Source organism: Asterias rubens, chromosome 20, assembly GCF_902459465.1.
Source record: "Asterias rubens chromosome 20, eAstRub1.3, whole genome shotgun sequence".
In the NCBI taxonomy this organism is placed as follows: domain Eukaryota; kingdom Metazoa; phylum Echinodermata; class Asteroidea; order Forcipulatida; family Asteriidae; genus Asterias; species Asterias rubens.
The window spans coordinates 9,201,639-9,219,948 of NC_047081.1; the positions used below are offsets into that span (position 1 = coordinate 9,201,639).

At 39.3% G+C, this 18,310-nt stretch overlaps 3 protein-coding genes across 3 annotated transcripts; 2 read left to right on the forward strand and 1 right to left on the reverse strand.

Moving 5' to 3' along the window:
- The first annotated feature begins 3,610 nt into the window (after positions 1-3,610).
- LOC117304098 (S-crystallin SL11-like) lies at positions 3,611-7,385 on the forward strand. The gene is made up of 5 exons (XM_033788600.1): positions 3,611-3,866; positions 4,334-4,426; positions 5,118-5,233; positions 5,476-5,586; positions 6,780-7,385. The coding sequence occupies exons 1-5, from the start codon at positions 3,731-3,733 to the stop codon at positions 6,948-6,950; spliced, it is 627 nt and encodes a 208-aa protein (XP_033644491.1). The 5' UTR covers positions 3,611-3,730; the 3' UTR covers positions 6,951-7,385.
- A 1,595-nt stretch (positions 7,386-8,980) lies between these two features.
- LOC117304038 (S-crystallin SL11-like) lies at positions 8,981-14,144 on the forward strand. Its single transcript, XM_033788515.1, has 5 exons — positions 8,981-9,237; positions 10,098-10,190; positions 11,772-11,887; positions 12,394-12,504; positions 13,859-14,144. Exons 1-5 carry the CDS (start codon positions 9,102-9,104, stop codon positions 14,027-14,029), a joined length of 627 nt encoding a protein of 208 aa, XP_033644406.1. The 5' UTR covers positions 8,981-9,101; the 3' UTR covers positions 14,030-14,144.
- Positions 14,145-15,087: 943 nt separating this feature from the next.
- Positions 15,088-17,957, reverse strand: LOC117303833 (glutathione S-transferase-like). Its single transcript, XM_033788218.1, has 6 exons — positions 17,869-17,957; positions 17,560-17,717; positions 16,903-16,995; positions 16,434-16,552; positions 16,090-16,200; positions 15,088-15,514 (listed from the first exon to the last, which is right to left on the reverse strand). The coding sequence occupies exons 2-6, from the start codon at positions 17,690-17,692 to the stop codon at positions 15,338-15,340; spliced, it is 633 nt and encodes a 210-aa protein (XP_033644109.1). The 5' UTR covers positions 17,693-17,717; positions 17,869-17,957; the 3' UTR covers positions 15,088-15,337.
- Positions 17,958-18,310: the final 353 nt, after the last annotated feature.

Below are 18,310 nucleotides of genomic sequence, written 5' to 3' on the forward strand. Positions count from 1 at the left end.
ATTGAGGATTTGATTTTCCTCTCTTTTGTTCTTCACTTTCTGTGTACAAAAATACCTATCGGAATATTATCCTTACGGTGTTTTTTTCTTGCCCGGTTTTTATCTTTTCCTCTTCTTTCTTGGATAGGTACTCACATGCCTGTCTCATTTCACTTGGACACTGCTATACCCCGTAATCTCGGTTGTGTTATATTAATTGCTATTTTATACAAATGATACATTTATAGAAAAGGTCTTCAAATGATGACGGCCAAAAGTAAATATCCTTTTCATTAAGATTGCAAGAAATGAGGATCAAATTAAGGGCTATATTTAATCGGAATGTCTATCCGCTTTATATTAATTTGTTGCGTGTGAATACAAACTAAAGTAATGGGTGCCATTTTTTTTTAAATTCACGAATTAAAACGTCTGTTAAAAACAGATACATACGGAAGCCCATTAGTGCCATGTTGCGTTTTTTAGGTCGTGGAACTGTTTCTCTCTTACCAGGTGAAAGAGAAACGCGTCCATGTGAAGAAAAAACGCGTCGTAGCACATAAGGGACTCCGTATTCTGCTTGTATTATAATCTATAATGATGGTGCAATTTGTTTATGTCACGAACCGAAACTATAACTGAAATGTTGAGAAATTAATACTATGTTTGTTTTTGTTTTATCTATAAAATATTTTAAGCTTGTACTTGGGACAGAGTTAGATTACCCTTAAAGTTTGTCTAATAAATCTACTCATTAAATTGCCGGCATCTGGACTTCGATTTGTTCTGCTTTGTCTTTTTTTTTCCATGTTAAGTTCAATCACAAATCGCATTTTGGTCGATGAACTTTTCTGTACGACACATTGGTCATTAAACAATTTACAACCTCAGATATTATTCACACTTGGCGTAGCTGCATGGTGTTGTGTCCTTAAAGGTAACGTCATAATGACGTCATGGCCTGTCACGGTCACTTGACATCACATTAAAGGGGCACCACGTCTAACCTTTGACCTTTGACCAAACACCTAACCGATATCTTGCGAACGAAACATAGCACAGTGAAAATCGTTATGTAAGAGGCTTGGTCGGCCATACACTACGCCGTCACGTATCAAGTAAAATCACATAACAGATACTGGCCGTTGTTGAAGTCGTATACACGTACTAAGTACACGTCTGAGTTGATTCTTGGTACGTATACATGTACATAGATCAAAGTTGAGGTGACGTCACTTTACGTCACCACGTGAACTGTCGTGATTTGTATTGTAAGTGTTGACCACTTACCTTAGATCTTACGACGGAAACATGCTTTTTTTATTCTTGCAATTATTGTTTTGTACATGTCATAATTTGAATACGTTAGAATGTCGTATCTATGACGTCTGGGGCGTCACTTGATAACAACTTTAATAAAGGTCTTACATAGGGTAGAGGAGTCTGTCTCCTGCCATCAAACGCATTCTCATGATCAATCTAGCTTGCTATCTTCTTTCTTGGTGATATGGATCTATGCCGATGTCAGATGCAATTGTGTCCGCCATGCAATACTGTCCGCTCCAGACACTTTTGCATATGCAGTTGTGTCCGGGGCTATGCAAAAACCGTCCGGTAGACATGTCTCCACTTCAGAGGGAGCCGTTTCTCACAATGTTTTTATACTACCAACCTCTCTCCATTACTTGATACCAATAAAAATTAAGGTTTTGTGCTAATAATTATTTTGAGTAATTACCAATAGTGTCCAATGCCTTTAATAGGGAGTGGTGTGTCCATGTGGATGTAAAACTCAATGGGCCCTCATATTGTTCACATCAAAATACCCATACATGTAATGTATTGACAGTGGGTTTTGGTTTGTGTAACGTGAAGTGGCACTGTGGAGAGGAGCACAACATTTTTGCCGTCCAGTAATGACGATGTTTACGGAGGTCTGGAGGTGCCATCCGACTTTATTGAGATCCTTAAGTAATTTATTGCAGAATGACGCCATCATAAACGTAAGATGACGACATCTTGAGATGTCCCTTTTATCCTGAAAGTACAGCTTCTTTCCCATGATGATTTATCTTTGGTTGTCGACATTTTCAGGATTTGCATCACGCTGAGATAATGTATCTCGGGGAAATCGACCTTTTACTCTCGACATCGTAAGAATAGAAGTTATCGCAACACAAACAGGGGTGTTAATTTAACACCATGGGTGTTGCAACACATAGATACAAACAAAAGGATCACAATTTGCACAATAGGGTGTTAAAATAACATGCTTTGTCTTTAAAAACAATTACATTTGTGTCATTTTTAACATCCTATTGATGTTAATTTTGATTTTCTGTTCGGTATAACACCTAGGCCAATGGTGTAAATTTTAACACCACAGTTTTTTTTTTGCAGTAGGAAGATGACATCTTACTTAAGGATGTCGTCATCCCAAGATCAACCATCCCAGGGTGACGTTATCTGAAGTCAAGGTGGCGTCGTCGTCTGCAGAGTACAGTATCGGGATCTCAATATATCGAATGGCACGTCCAGAGTTCCGTACTTTATTATGTTGAAACCCGTTGCCATTAATTTACATGCATAACCTGTGTGTGTAGTTGTCATTATGGGGTTATCTTTTAAGCCTATTATTGTGGGATCAGTTTTAAAGACCTGGACACTATTGGTAATAATTGTCAAAACTTATCAACCAGTTATGGTATGTTTTGGTATTATATCATATTAACTTGTTAATATGTTTTTACATGCTGAAATCATTTTCGTCTTACTCAGGCGAAAATTATTTTGTGACTTGTTTTACTCAATTCTCAATAACTACGAGACCTCAGTAAGTAATATTTGAAGGGAAGCTTTCCGCTGTCATTATCTTCAAACCATGGTGGTAGAAATAACACCCTGTAAGTTTAATGTAAATCCGTGGACATTTTGAAAAAGTACCCGGTGTGGCGGTTTCAGTCTTCCGCCGTGTTCAGTTTTCCGGGTGACGTAGTCGGACATATCAGCACGTTGTTCGAACGGTTTTAGCTTTCCGGCGTGTTCAGTTTTCCGGGTGACCTGTCAGATACCGCCGCGAGTACCCTGGCGAGTACTGTAGTTCTCTCAGCAGTGACCCCAAATTGTTTATATTACGATTCTTTTCTGTGTAGTCACATAATCTCTTGGCCCCATCGTTACATGTATTCATGGGCACAACTTTAGGCGCAGGTCACACTCTGCTTGCATAAAAAAAAAAACTCATACGATCCACGCGTTTGCCGCTAGTTGTACTCGACTCGTGGACGCCGCCATGACAGCTACCGGAGGGTAACGGATGGCTCAATACGGCACTAAAAATTGACTATTTTCGCTTGCTGTGCGCAGGCATCTCATGACGTAATGCTACCGTATTTGGTCATTCGGAAAACTGAACACAGCGGAAAGTTGAAAGCGCCACACCGGATCCTTTAAGAGATTATTATGCAATGACCAGCAATACCTGGAATGTACATGTGTTGACAAGGGATTGGTTTTTTGACCTGACGTTTGAAGATGTGATTAGTGTTGCGTCACGTAATACGTTGTGTAAAGATCATCTATTATACACTGTACATGGCTCTTGTATTGTGTTACACGTGTACGATATCGCAACGGAATGTGCCAGCACTCTTTTTCACAATAATAGCCCTAGCCCAACATCGACACACCCATTACCCCCACTTTAGTACCAACAAGAGAACATCATCATTTGACGAAGAAAACAATCAAAATGGCGTCTTACAAGTTAGAATATTTTGATGTTCGTGGCCGCGGAGAGGTCACACGTATGCTGTTAGCTTTGGCCGGCAAGAAATTCGAAGATGTACGGATCTCACTGGAACAGTATACTGATGAATATAAGAAAAGTAAGTGACAATTTTATTTTTTTATTGTTTTTTAGTTCAGGAGGATTCTAAAACTAATTGTGCGCAACAAATAACTTTTTGGGGGATTATTTAAAAAGTTGTGTTCATATAGCTCGACGGGCCCTATTGTTATAGCAAACAATTCTAACCGCCAAAAGGTATCGTACATTGTTTAATGATAGTCAGAAAACGTACTGGATATAAAGTTCATAGTATTTTTGTTTCTGATTAGAAGTGTTTCACTTTGGAATAAAGTCATTTTCGATTAGACTGTTATCGAAAAAATCCTTTAAAAACGCAACAGCTGATTTAATTGTTTCTAAATGATATATGAACACACTCCCGTTGACTCAAAAAAAAACCGCATTGAACCTAAATTGTAAAAAGGTTGATCACACACACAAAAAGGAAGACTGTTTAATAGTTTAAATATTTGTCTGACTATAATTGTTTTTTTTTTAATGCAGAGCTTCCTTGTGGACAACTTCCTGTATTTGATGTAGACGGCAAGCAACTCGTTGACAGTGCAGCTATTAATTCTTACCTCGCTAGAGAGTTTGGTAAGTATATTTATTAACAATTATTTCTTGTTTCCTATATGTAAGTAATTAATTCGAGAATGAACCCAAAAAACTACTGCTCTCTCATGGATCCCAGATCATATAAAAGTGGACAAGTATAACTTAAAGAGTTTTAGGGAACTGTTTGATTATTTTAAAGGCACTGGACACTATTGGTAATTGGTAAGCAAGTCTGCGCGAATTCGAACATTGCGACCCCTTCAACTGCTCAAATTATGGGTGCGTTCGATTACCTTCCCCGGGTCGACCCCGATCTTCCCCCGGTAAGTTGACGTAAATCCTGGGGCTCACCGGGTCAACCCCAAGTGCCCGGCTTGTGCAATGGGTCACCTGGGGCTGGTCTTGGGTGCATGACGTCACCACTAGAGGGTGAGTGATCGTTCGATTAGCTCTTTACATGGGCTCACCCGATTGAGCACCGCGGGGTCGACCAGGGAAGCTAATCGAACGCACCCTAACTTTCCTCCACTGGGTGGTTAAAAAGCGATGAAGGCCTACGTACGTGTGACCCAAAAAAGTTCAAAACTCGCGAGACTGGCACTGCGGGGGCCGCCATGGTTAAATCATTGATTGATTACCCTATTTAAGTATTCGGTGATCGATCACACAGTGAGTTTGCACTATGATGAGAAATGCCAAGTTGACCTTTTTTTGTGTCTTTGTCTTTCAGGGTATTACGGTTCTAGCAGTTGGGAGGCCGCACTAATTGACCAAGTTGTTGGCGTTGTTAGCGATATTTGGACCCCTCTTATCGAGACAGTTTTTATGCCAGACGAAGCAGCTCAGGTGAGGACTTAAGGGATCTGTATACGTATGGTATTGACTCTGAAAGTGTATGGCAATTAAAGCTTTACGTGGTAAGATCTGCTTTACGTAATGTGTATGTTCGATGTCCCTTCAGGGGCACCGTAAGTTCGCAATGATGATCTACCATGATGTACGCGCGTCAAAATTTTAAACCTTCGCGTTTTTCAGCTGGGGATAAATCATTCTAAATCTTTGATGTGTCTTCTTATTTATCTCCTTAGATAGCAAAGCAGAAGGAGCTCTTTGATGGAAAAGTTCAGGGTTTCATGAAGTTTCTTGAAGATGCGCTGTGCAAGAATGGGGAGGGAGATGGGTTCTTCGTTGGTGATAAGGTGGGTGTGTCTTTGCTTTGGGGGTAATGCGGACATCACGTCACAAGGAAACTCTGTTTTGATAGTCTTAGTTTATAGGGAGCAACCCCAGGAATTGCACACCATGTTGGACGGTTCAAATAGCCATTTGCTCCATAGTAAGCTAGAAGGTTTAATGAGCAGATGGGGAAAAGTGTTGGAACCCACAGAAACCTTGTGAGCACAGGCTGTCAGCTGGAAGCCTGCTGTACGAAGAACAAAAGCCCCACTTAATACCCGAGGGTTAGATCTGGGTTAGTCTGTATTCCTATATACAATTTGTGCACGTAATGAGAGTGACAAAATCAGACTCTCAACAAAAAAGTTACACTCAGGGACCGGACCCCCCCCCCCCAACCCCCTCCGGTCAGGGATATGACGGACTTTGACTCCTCCAGGGCGTTGCATTTTGAATTAACAGTGAACAGTGAATTAAATAAACAGGGCTTTTGCTATACTCTCCATCACTTAAATACACTGGACACTATTGGTAATTGTCAAAGACCAGTCTTCTCACTTGGTGTATCTCAACATAAATATGCATAAAATAACAAACTTGTGAAAATTTGAGCTCAATCGATCATTAAAGTTGAGAGATAAGTTGTGTGCTTTCAGATGCTTGATTTCGAGACCTCAAATTCTAAACTTGAGGTCTCGAAATCAAAATCGTGGAAAATTAAGTTCTTTCTCGAAAACTACGCCACTTCAGAGGGATCCGTTTCTCACAATGTTTTATACAATCAACAGGTTTTTTGCCATTAATTATTTTGAGTAATTACCAATAGTGTCCACTGCCTTTAAAGGTTTTACTCATGAAGAGTAATCCCATAACAATGTGCTGAGTGGTTTTGGAAAATAAACCGACCTGAGTTTATGATATTAATGACATTGTATGACAGGGATCTAGATCCGTGTGTGAGCTGGGCCCAATTTCATGGCTCTGCTTACCGCAAAATTATGCGCTTACGTTATCATAGAATAATTGTGTGCCACAATGGTACCGTAAGCGCAGAACTCTGTGGTAAGCAGAGCCATGAAATTGGGCCCTGATTGCTTGATAGCCAATACAGTTATTTGTTAAACTGTTAATATTAATATAGCTAACCTATAGAGGGCGCTTGGACCCGGCAATAGCAATTTAAACATTGTCTTTTGGTTTATTTTGTTGTTGACAGATCTCTCTTGCTGATCTGAATTTTCACACCGCCATGGAAAGTCTGGAGAATCTAAAATACACCGACAAGAACTTGGATAAATATCCCAAGTTAGCAGCCCTCCGAACTCGCATCTCTGCCGATAAAGGCCTCTCTGAATATCTCGCTGCAAGACCGACGCGTCCTATATAGACTAACTATGATGAACAACCATGAACAGGGTCTAATGTGTAAAGAGTAAGCACAAAAAGAAGCTAAGCCCAACAAAATAATAATGCTTTCCAGAATAAGGTTACCAGCCAAATAACATTGTTCGACATGTACGATTTAATTGTGCCTGGTATCCTGCTCATGCTTGTTAGAAATTTTGTTAAGCAATATGCCTTTTTGCTGCTTAAGCAGCTCTTGAAGCTGGACCTTGAATCTTGATTGGACTGAACGCTGCAGTAAACGAGTTACGTTTATTGTAACATACGCCATTAAATAACTCAAAATGTTACAAGAAGCTTTATTGATTTTTTGTTTTCTTACTAATTGTTATTTTTGAGTTTTGAGTAAGTGAAAGGGTAGGTACACCCGTATAAACTATTTCCAACCCACCCCCCCCCCCCCTTGCTGTCTCACATGTATTAGATAGATATGTAGATAATATAGATATGCATTTTATTGTCAAAAAATTGTTTTAAATATAACATTTGGAATTCAACTCAGGTCAAAATGACAATAGGTCTACATGTAATAACAGTATACTAATTATTAATGCTCACAGTTTGTTCAACCTCAAATATATTACAACTTAATCAGCAAAAGACAGTACGAAACATAGGGGTGAATGTGCCACACTAAGCAGTTATCAGTAACTGTCGTAGTATTTTAATGCTGATGTGTATAGGCACAGCTTATCAACAAAGATACAATAAAAGTCTTCTGTGAAACTTAAAGTTGAAAACAATGTCTACTTTTATTGAGAAAACAGTTCAAATTATGTTGGTTAGTATGAAGACGTTAAACACATGGGACCTATAATTAGAGTGTAATTTACGTCATTAATGTGAACACGAACAAATTTGGCAACACTCCCCCCCCCCCCCCCCGCAGAATCGTTCTTCATCGTTTTGTTAATCGTGAATCCAGTACGCTTGGGGGCGCTCTTTAAGATGCTCAGCGAGTTCGTTTTCTGCTAAACGATCTCTCAGTCCCACCAGCATTGGGTAGTTTTCCCAGTTCCTTGTTGGCATAAGATGGCTTTTCGAACCACTCCATGGTGACGAAGAAAATTACGTCAGCAAGCGCAGCCTGAGGAGGGATGAAAATAGAAAATAATTGTTTTTTCAATAATTTCAGTGTGACTATAAACAAAAAGTCGACCTATAACCATCCAAAAAACAAGTGTATTGTCTGTTGACATCTGATTGTGAATACAAGGACTCTCAAAGAAGCGAAGCTTAAATTTAACATCTATTAATCATTATTCTAGCAAAGAACCCCGTGCGAGAAAAGACTATATTATGGCGAAAACACAGAGACTTTGTTGACTTTATGCTATGTAGGCTCTTATTAATATTTTGGCTTCGTCCCACCCGACCGTCATTTTGCGTCGCGACCAATTTTGTTTTCATGTCACACACCTTTGGTTATTTTCAAAGACCATTATTCTTACTTGGTGTACAAATTGTATCTAAAGATATGCAGATAATGACAAATCTGTGAACATTTTGAGTCAGTTATTGTTTATCGCAGTTGCAGGAGAATACTGAAAGAAGAAAAACACCTATTGTTGCACACACTTGTATGCTTTTAGACGCCTCTGAAAGGCTTCAGGCCTGAAATCTTTTAATATTTGAGTGAGATTGCCCCTTTCTTAAAGACTACCTCCTTAAGAGAGCCGTTTCTCACTTTGACTATTATTATAGCTCTCCATTGCTCGTTGTACCAAGTAAGATTTTTTTTTCTAAAACTTATTTTAAGAACTACCAATCGTGTCCAGTGCCTTCTTGAAGCATGGAGCAATGCTAAAGCATGGAGCAATTGCTCCATACCTCCATGCTTTAGAGAATATTATGCAATACCCAACAATAACTACCTGGAATGTACATGTGTTGACATAACAAGGGATTGGTGTTTTTACCTGTGAAGATGGGATTATCGATGCGTCACGTATACATTGTATACATGTCTCTTGCATTGTGTTGAATGTATAGGAAGAATTACACGTGTACGATATCACAACGGAATGTGCCAACACTCCTTTTCACTGTAAAAGCCTCTAGCACCTCGTCGACCATCGACACACCCATTACCCCATTTTGGTGCCGGCATCATCATTTGACGAAGAGGGAAAAAATGGCGTCTTACAAGCTAGAATATTATGATTGCCGTGGGCGCGGAGAGGTTACACGTATGCTGTTAGCTTTGGCCGACAAGAAGTACGAAGATGTACGCTACTCATTGGAAGAGTCTCATGACGAGTTAAAGAAAAGTAAGTGACTTTCTCCTTTATTTTTTTGTTAAGGCAGTGGACACTTTTGGTAATAATTATGCTCAAAATGTTCACTAATATCTAGCCTACTTGGTAAGGAGTAATGGGGAGTGGTTTAAACATTGTGAGAAACGGCTCCCTCTGAAGTAACGTAGTTTTCGAGAAAGAAGTAATTTTCCACGAATTTGATTTTGAGACCTCAGAATTAGATTTTGAGGTCTCGAAATCAAGCATCTTAGAGCACACAGTGTGACAAGGTACGTGTTTTTTCTTTCCGTCGCAACTTATACGACCAATTGAGTTCAAATTGTCACAGGTTTCTCGCACCCGTGACACGTTGAGATACACCGAGTGAGAAGACTGGTCATTGACAATAATTGTTACCAATATAGTGTCTAGTTTCTTTAAGACGGAAATATGCTGTTTAAAAAACTCTTGCTAATAATGTTGTGAACGTGTCATAATTACAATACAAAGATTGTCGTTTACATGACGTCATTGAGGGTCACTTGATAATAACTTAAAGGTGTTCCTATTTGTTCCTTTTGGGTTAAAGGTAGAGGCGTCTGTCTCCTGCCATCAAAGTCATTTTAAGCATCAATTTAGTTTTCTATCTTCTTCATCTAACATTTAACAATAGTGTCCAGTGTCTTTAAGTTCAAGGAGAATTCTAAAAAACATGTGCCAAGCTAACTTTTGAGGGATTAGTTAAAAAGTCACTCTCTTTTAAAGATGGATTAATTTAATTAGGATTTGGGTAAATAGACAGTGCGTTGATAGAAGCTAAGGTGTCTTATAATTATAAAAGTTTAATAATTAAAACATTCGTCTAATTATAACTGTTTGATTTTTCAATGCAGAGCTACCTTGTGGACAACTTCCTGTATTTTATGTAGACGGCAAACAACTCGTCGATAGTTCAGCTATTAATTCGTACCTGGCCAGAGAGTTTGGTAAATTTATTAATTATTTATTAATTATGTACTTTTTCCTAACAAAAAATACGATGTCCACAGATTTACATTAAACTTAAACAGTTTGAAGATTATGATAGTAGAAAGCTTCCCTTGAAATTTTACTTACTGAGGTGCTGTAGTTTTTGAGATATGAGTAAAAGTAATAACTTTCGTCTCAGTTTTAGCATGTAAAATCGTATTATTAACCAGTTATGCTATGCTTTTGGTATAATATCATAACTGGTTAAGGGGATTTTACATGCTAAAATAATTTTGGCCTCATGATACCAAACGATTTTGTGACTTGTTTTACCCATTTCTCAAAACTACACAACCTTAGTTAGTAATATTTGAAGGGAAGCTTTCCACTATCATTAGCTTCAAACCCTGTAAGTTTAATGTAAATCTGTGGACATTTTGAAAAAGTACCCAAATCCATTCAGTGAGAACCCCCCCCCCCCCCACCACAAAGAGCACTGCCTGTTTAGTATTTTATTAATAAGTGCAACGATTTGCCCCATGTGCAAATTCATTCATTAGTTGATTCATAAAAGGCACTGTACACGTTGGGTAATTGTAAAAGACCAGTCTTCTCACTTAGTGTATCCCATCATAAGCACAAAATAACAAGCCTGTGAAAATTTGGGCTCGATTGGTCATCGAAGTTGCGAGAAAATGATGAAAGAAAAAAAAACACCCTTTTTGGACGAATTCGTGTTCAGATAGTAACAAAAGACTTCTAGCTAGAAGTCTTTTAATATTTTACTGAGAAATTACCTCTTTCTCAAAAACTAAGTTACTTCGGAGGGAGCCGTTTCCCACAATGTCCTTTATCAACAGCTCGCCAATGCTCATTACTAAGTCAGTTTTTAAGTTAATATTATTTGTTCTGAGTAATTACCAAACGTGTACCTTCCCTTTTAAAACAAAATTCCCACAATAGCAACCAAAGGTCGAATTACAGGAAGTATACAGAGATTAAAAAGTAGAACATGTTTACACTATTACCAGACATAATTGTTTTAAGACATAATTGTTTTAGGAGAGAACAAACATTTACAGTGAATAAAATACAATTGTTGAAAAAAGGGAGTGAACCAGTAACCTGGATAACACAAAATCATGGTGCAGCTCGGTGAATCATTAAAGGCACTGGGGCAGGCAGGACACTATTGGTAATTACTCATAACTGTTAGCATAAAAAAACGTACTTGGTACCGAGCAGTGGGGAGAAGTCGATAGTATAAAACATTGTGAGAAATGGCTCCCTCTGAAGTAACGTAGTTTTCGAGAAAGAAGTGATTTTCCACGTATTTGATCTCGAGACCTCAGATTTCGATTTTGAGGTCCCGAAATCAAGCATCTGAAAGCACACAACTTCGTGTGACAAGCGTGTTGTTTTCTTCCATTATTATCTCGCAACTTGGTCTCGACGACCAGTATTGAGTTCAAACTTTCGCAGGTTTGTTATTTTATGCATTATGTTAAGATACACCAAGTGAGACGACTGGTCTTTGACCAATGGTGTCCATAGTGTTTTTAATGTCAAGTTGTCTTGTGTCTTACTTTGTCTTTCAGGGTATTACGGTTCTAGCAGTTGGGAGGCCGCACTGATTGACCAAGTTGTTGGCGTTGTTGGTGATCTGTGGACCCCTCTTATCGAGACAGCTTTTATGCCAGACGAAGCAGCTCAGGTGAGGACGTGTTAGGGGTCTGCCCACGTGGTAATTACTCTGACAATGACAGGCAAAAAAGCTTACGTGGTAAGAAGTCCATCTGCTTTACGTGTGTACATTTAATTATCACAATGTCCCTTCAGACGCACCATAGGTTCGTGGTCAATGATCTGGGCCCAATTTCATAGAGCTGCTTAGCACAAAAATTTGCTCAGCATGAAATTTCTTCCTTGATAAAAACAGGGTTACCAACCGAATTTCCATTTATTGCATATTGCATGTTACTGGTATTCAGCTTTTGTTTGCTTATCCTGAAAATCACGTGGAAATTTGGTTGGTAATCCTGTTTTTATCATGAATAAATTTGTATGCTCCAGCTCTAATAAATTGGGCCCTGCTCTGCTACACAACATTCCGCTTGTATTTGTACGCGCGCCAATATAAATTTAAACTATCAAGGTTTGTTTAAGCTTGGGATGATTAATTTTTAATCTTTGATGTGTCTTCTTATTTATCTCCTTTAGTTAGCAAAACAGAAGGAACTCTTTGATGGAAAAGCTCAGGTTTTTTTAAAGTTTCTTGAAGATATGCTGTGCAAGAATAAAGAGGGAGATGGGTTCTTCGTTGGTGACAAGGTGAGTGTGTCAATTCTTTGGGGGGTAATGCGGACATCACGTCAAAAGGGAACTCTGTTTTTATAACCTTAGTGAAGGAGCGACGCCATGAATAACACACAATGTTGGAAGGTTCCATTATAGTTACTTGATCCCAAGTAAGCTAGAAGGTTTGATGAGAAGAGGGAAGAAGAGTTTGAAACTAGAGAACCCACAGGCTATCAGCTGGAAGCCTGCTATACGAAGAACAGATGGCCCCACAAAATGGGGACCAGACTCCCCCCATAGAAACGTGGAGTAGTCCAGTATGGGAGATCAAGGACTTTGACTCCTCCATCCCAGATTGCAGTGAAGAAAGAAGTGAAATATATAACATGGCTTAGTGCTACATTTCACGTAGGCCTACAGTGGCTCATCACTCCTGTGCCCAATTTCATAGAGCACGTAAATTGCTTAGCATGAAATTTCTTCCCTGATAAAAACAGGACTATACCAAGCAATTAATTTCCATGTGATTTTCAGGATAAGCAACAAACAGCTGATCACCCGTTACCAGCAATATGCAACAAATAGAAATTTTGTTGGTAACCCTGTTTTTATCAAGAAAGAGATTTCATGCTAAGCAAATATTTGTGCTTAGCAGCTTTATGAAATTGGGCCCTGACGCCAGCAGCCGATTTTACGAAACGCTAGGATTTATCCTATCTCGAGTTAGGACGAGTAACCCGACGGCGTCCTTTCAAAGCGAATTAACGACTACGGAACTTAACTCGTCCTAAGTCATATAAGATTAATCTTAGTTAAGAAGAGTTTGGTGAAATTGACGGCTGATACCATAACCGTCCACTATGGATTGTCTGATAGAAATACCGCAAGTTATTTAAAGGCAGTGGACACTATTGGTAATTACTCAAAATAATTGTTAGCATAAAACCTTTCCAGGTGACGAGTAATGGGGAGAGGTTGATAGTATAAAACATTGTGAGAAACGGCTCCCTCTGAAGTGCCATAGTTTCCGAGAAAGAAGTAATTTTCCACGAGTTTGTCTTCGAGACCTCAGATTTAGAACTTGAGGTCTCGAAATCAACCATCTAACGGCACACAACTTCGTGTGACAAGGGTGTTTTCTTCTTTCATTATTATCTCGCAACTTTGATGACCGATTGAGCTCAAATTTCCACAGGTTAGTTATTTTATGCATATGTTGAGATACACCAATAATTGTGAAGGCTATAGTCTTTGACAATTACCAATAGTGTCCACTGCCTTTAACTGTTAATTTTTATAGCTAACTGATAAAGGGTGTATCTTGTGATCCCGGCTATAATAGTTTAACATTTGTATTTGTTGGTATTTTTTTTTTTTTTTTTGACAGATCTCTCTTGCTGATCTGAATTTCCACACCGCCATGGAAAGTCTGGAGAATCTAAAGTACACCGACAAGAACTTGGATAAATATCCTAAGTTGGCAGCTCTCAGGGCTCGTATCTCTGCCGATAAAGGCCTCTCTGAATATCTGGCTGCAAGACCGAAGTGTCCGTTCTAGACTAACTATGGCAACCATGAACAAGGTCCTACTATTGAGTTGCTTAAAGGCATTGGACCCTTTCTTTACAGGAAAAAAAAAAAGTTCACAGATTTACAAATAAGTTACAGGGTTTACAGAATGAAATGGGAAAGACTTCTCTTGAAATATTATTCCATGAAATGCTTTACTTTTTGAGAAAACAGCAAAACAATATAAATTCTCGTTAACGAGAATTACGGATTTATTTTAAACTCATGTCATGACACTGCGAAACGCGCGGAAACAAGGGTGGGTTTTTCCGTTGTTTTCTCCCGACTCCGATGACCTATTGAGCCTAAATTTTCACAGGTTTGTTCATTGGTATAGAAGTTGTGATACACGAAGTGTGGGCCTTTGACAATACTGTTTACCGAAAGGGTCCAATGGCTTTAAAGGCACTGGACACTATTGACTCAAAATAGTTGTTGGCATAAAAACTTACTTGGTAACGAGCAATGGAAATCAGATGCTAACCTAAAACCTTTTGAGAAACGGCCCCCTCTGAAGCAACGTAGTTTTTGAGAAAGTGATTTCTCATTATTCTCTCATTGTTCTCTCACAACATCGAAGACCAATTGAGTTCAAACTTTGTGCATATGTTGAGATACACCAAGTGAGAAGATTAGTCTTCGGTTATTGGGTTAGTGAAAAAGAGAGCAACCCGTGTAAACTATATCCAATCCACCCTTGTTGTCTCACATATTTAGTATAATATTATAGATATGCATTTATTGTCCAGTTTTTTTTTTTTTAGTAACATTTCGATTTCAACTCGGGTAAAACACGACATTACGTGTAATATCAGTATAATAGTATAATGCTCACAGTTTGTTCAACCCAAAATCTATCAGCAAAAGACAGTAGGTAACATTGGGGTGAATGTGCAACCCTGGGAGACTTTTGTGGACGCTTGATGACAGCAGACTTACCAGGTAAAATTCATTGTTCTCGGTAATGTGCGCATGCTCAGAACTACTCAACAATGGAAATTAATTTACCTGGTTAGTCTGCTGCCACCTAGCGTTCCAAAGCCCCCCCCCCCTTACAAGTATAGTATAGAAGTGATATAATAATTATGGGTTATGGTATGGTAACTGTCGTAGCACAAATCAACAAAGATACAATAAAAGTGTCAACATATTGAGAAAACAGTTCAAATTTTGTTGGGTTGTATAGAGACGTTAGTCCCTATTGAAGAATTTAATTTCTAAAAAGTTAATAACGTGGACGCGAACGAAGATTGTTTATTGAAAATACTCCCCGCATGATCGTTCATCTTGTTCGTTTTTAGTCGTGAATCCAGTACGCTTGAGGGCGCTCTTTAAGATGCATAGCGAGTTCGTTTGCTGCTAAACGATCTCTCAGTCCCACCAGCATTGGGTAGTTTTCCAGTCCCTTGTTGGCATAAGATGGCTTTTCGAACCACTCCATGGTGACGAAGAAAATGACGTCAGCGAGTGTAGCCTGTCAGAGACAAGATAATAATTAAATGAGAGAATTACTTTTTTTAAAGATTTTTTTTCAGGCCTGGAATTCCGTCTTTGAGAGGGATGGGCCATTTTCATTTAGTTTAGTTAATGTGAGACTTTCTGGGACGATAGAGGGCAGCAGACTTACCGGGTAAATCCATTGTTCTCAGAATTATGTGCATGTTCAGAACTACGTAAACAATGGAAATTTACCCGGTATGTCTGCTGCCACCTAGTGTTGGAAAGTCTCCTAAGGGCACACTAAGGCCTAGCCTGAACGTCTGACTTCATTCTTCGAGGCTCGTGAATAACGCCAGAGGCCGGTCTCAACAATTTGCAAAACCTGTCTTTTATCGGGGCCCAGTCTAACTTAGGCCAGGCTTGGCCTTAGTCTAAGGTCAAGACCAAGGGCAACAGAGGTCATAATTCCAGGCCTGATTTTAACCAGTAGTTTTGTTTTTAGTGTGAGTATATCCCCAGACAGCACAGTTTTGTAGTGTCATTAGAGCCTGAGAGAAAATGTTTTTAAGACGTTAACCATAGAACGTATAAAACCTTCCGAATTCGTACCGTGTTTCCGACGAAGTACCCAGTGCCCCCGTTGTTCTTTACAAGAAGATCGTGAAGAATCTTCAAAAACGGGGGCGCAGTTTTCTCGTAGTACTCTTTGGAATTTGTGGCCTGTGGAGCAAATTGAAAATGTATGTCTGATGAAACAAAATTAATCTCGTCAACATGTACAATACGATATAATTATTTTAGGCATTGCATGGCGAGGTATCAAAACTAAAAGTTTGGTTTGTGGTACACCATGTGTATTTATACAAGAACAATAAATACTGTACATTTTTTTTGTATTAACTCCGAAACGTGACACAAAGAAGATGAACGTTTAGATCATAAACTAAACTTACTTGTTTATCTTTGTCCAGTTCAAAAAGTACTGGCATGATCATGGGTTCTATTAAATCTTTCAGTGTTTCTCGAACTACATCTATTTGAGCTGCTTCCCAGTTATCAGAACCGTACAGTCCTGGAGAAAAGAAGAAAGAAATATTTGTTATTAATGAAGCCACGAACACTGGGTGCGTTCGTGAGTCCCTGTGTCGACCCCGGTGCGTTCGAATAGCTTTGACGTCACTCCAGGGGCTCACCTGGGTCAATCCCCAGTGCTGCCCTGCTTGTGGAGTGGGTCACTTGGTGCATGAGAGCACCAGGTGCATGAGAGCGGTAGTGGTCGTTCTTTTAGCTCTTGTCAGGGGCTCACCCGAGTGAGCACCGCGGGAGAGACCCGGGAAAGCTAACCGGACGCACCCATTGAAAAGCCATTTCTTAGATACACACAGAGAGACATCATTCAAGAAATAACAAAATACTCCATACCGAATTCTCTCGCTACGTATGACTCGATTGCATTGCTCTGAGGAAGTTGTCTCCCATCAATCTCCAGCACGGGGATGTGACCTTGTGGAGTGGCTGTATAGGGGAAAAGGTAAAAGCATCATCAAACTTTACCATAAAGTTCCATGCTCTGTGTTATGGTATTGAGTGCCCCTCCCCAATAATGTCCCCATACTTTAACACACTCTTTTTCTCTTGCACTGGGTGTCCCCTTAAACCCTCTAATAACAGATTCATTAATATTACGAACTCCATGAAGATACAAGGGGTGCCATGGAGCACAGAATGGTTAAAGCACCAGGTTCGAATCCAGCCAAGCTGTAACTGCATGCTGATATCCGTTGGCTATAAGTTTCGTCGTTTGCAGTTATACGTGAGTCACAATTTCTTGATTTTGTTGCAATCCATAACCACCAGTGCTTGTATGACGGAGATTGGCTGTTGTCAGCTTGGTTGTTATATCCCATTGTGGTAGTTTGAAGAGTTCCCTTGACGGGAAGATCATCTAAAACAAATGAACCCCTTACAGTAACCCCCCCCCCCCCCCCGCGTTGAGGTAGTAAGTGTTCTCGTGCGAGACAACAGAGGGCCCACTTCAGGCCTATAGATGAAAAAATATAATTTGTAAGTTTGACCTACTTGGTTTAACCTTAGGCCATTCTTCCTTCGTTATTCGGACATCTTCAAATTCTTTGTTAGCAACGGCGAAGAGCATTCGAGTTGCCTCCGCTCTACCGCGGGTATCGAAGTACAGTAACTTGTAAGACGGCATGTCGGCTACGCTGCTGCCTGTCAATCTGTTTAAAAAATATGAAATTAATCAGAATAGTAATAGTATAGCAATAATGGTTTGCCTAAAAGTATAAAACACTCAAGTTAGTTTTAAACTAATAATTAAAAGCAATGCATTTAACTCTTTAAAAGCAGAAGAAGAAAAAAAAAACTGACCCAGTAATGGATGGAATTGACTCTGAAGTTTCAGTTTCATCTTGAAGGCAGTGGACACTATTGGTAATTTTCTAAGACTAGTTTTCACAGTTGGTGTATCTCAACATATGCACAAAATAACAAACCTGTGAAAAATTGAGCTCAGTCGGTCGTCGTAAGTTGCGAGATAATGACAAAAAAAACACCCTTGTCGCACCATGGTCACACGAACTTGTGTACTTTCAGATGCTTGATTTCGAGACCTCCAATTCTAAATTTTGAGGTCTCGAAATCAAACTCGTGGAAAATTGCTTCTTTCTCGAAAACTACGTCATTTCAGAGGGAGCCGTTTCTCACAATGTACTGTCAACCTCTCCCCATTACTCGTTACCAAAGGTTTTATGCTAATAATTATTTTGAGTTATTACCAATAGTGTCCACTGCCTTTAGGATTCAATACAGA

Coding starts and splice junctions, on each gene's coding strand:
- LOC117304038 (XM_033788515.1), top strand. CDS start 9,102: ATGGCGTCTTACAAGCTAGAATATTATGATTGCCGTGGGCGCGGAGAG. Junction 11,888..12,393: donor TGCCAGACGAAGCAGCTCAG/GTGAGGACGTGT, acceptor TATCTCCTTTAG/TTAGCAAAACAGAAGGAACT. Junction 12,505..13,858: donor GGTTCTTCGTTGGTGACAAG/GTGAGTGTGTCA, acceptor TTTTTTTGACAG/ATCTCTCTTGCTGATCTGAA.
- LOC117303833 (XM_033788218.1), bottom strand. CDS start 17,692: ATGCCGTCTTACAAGTTACTGTACTTCGATACCCGCGGTAGAGCGGAG. Junction 16,996..17,559: donor ATGGCCTAAGGTTAAACCAA/GTAGGTCAAACT, acceptor TCCCCTATACAG/CCACTCCACAAGGTCACATC. Junction 16,553..16,902: donor ATACGTAGCGAGAGAATTCG/GTATGGAGTATT, acceptor TCTTTTCTCCAG/GACTGTACGGTTCTGATAAC.
- LOC117304098 (XM_033788600.1), top strand. CDS start 3,731: ATGGCGTCTTACAAGTTAGAATATTTTGATGTTCGTGGCCGCGGAGAG. Junction 5,234..5,475: donor TGCCAGACGAAGCAGCTCAG/GTGAGGACTTAA, acceptor TTATCTCCTTAG/ATAGCAAAGCAGAAGGAGCT. Junction 5,587..6,779: donor GGTTCTTCGTTGGTGATAAG/GTGGGTGTGTCT, acceptor TGTTGTTGACAG/ATCTCTCTTGCTGATCTGAA.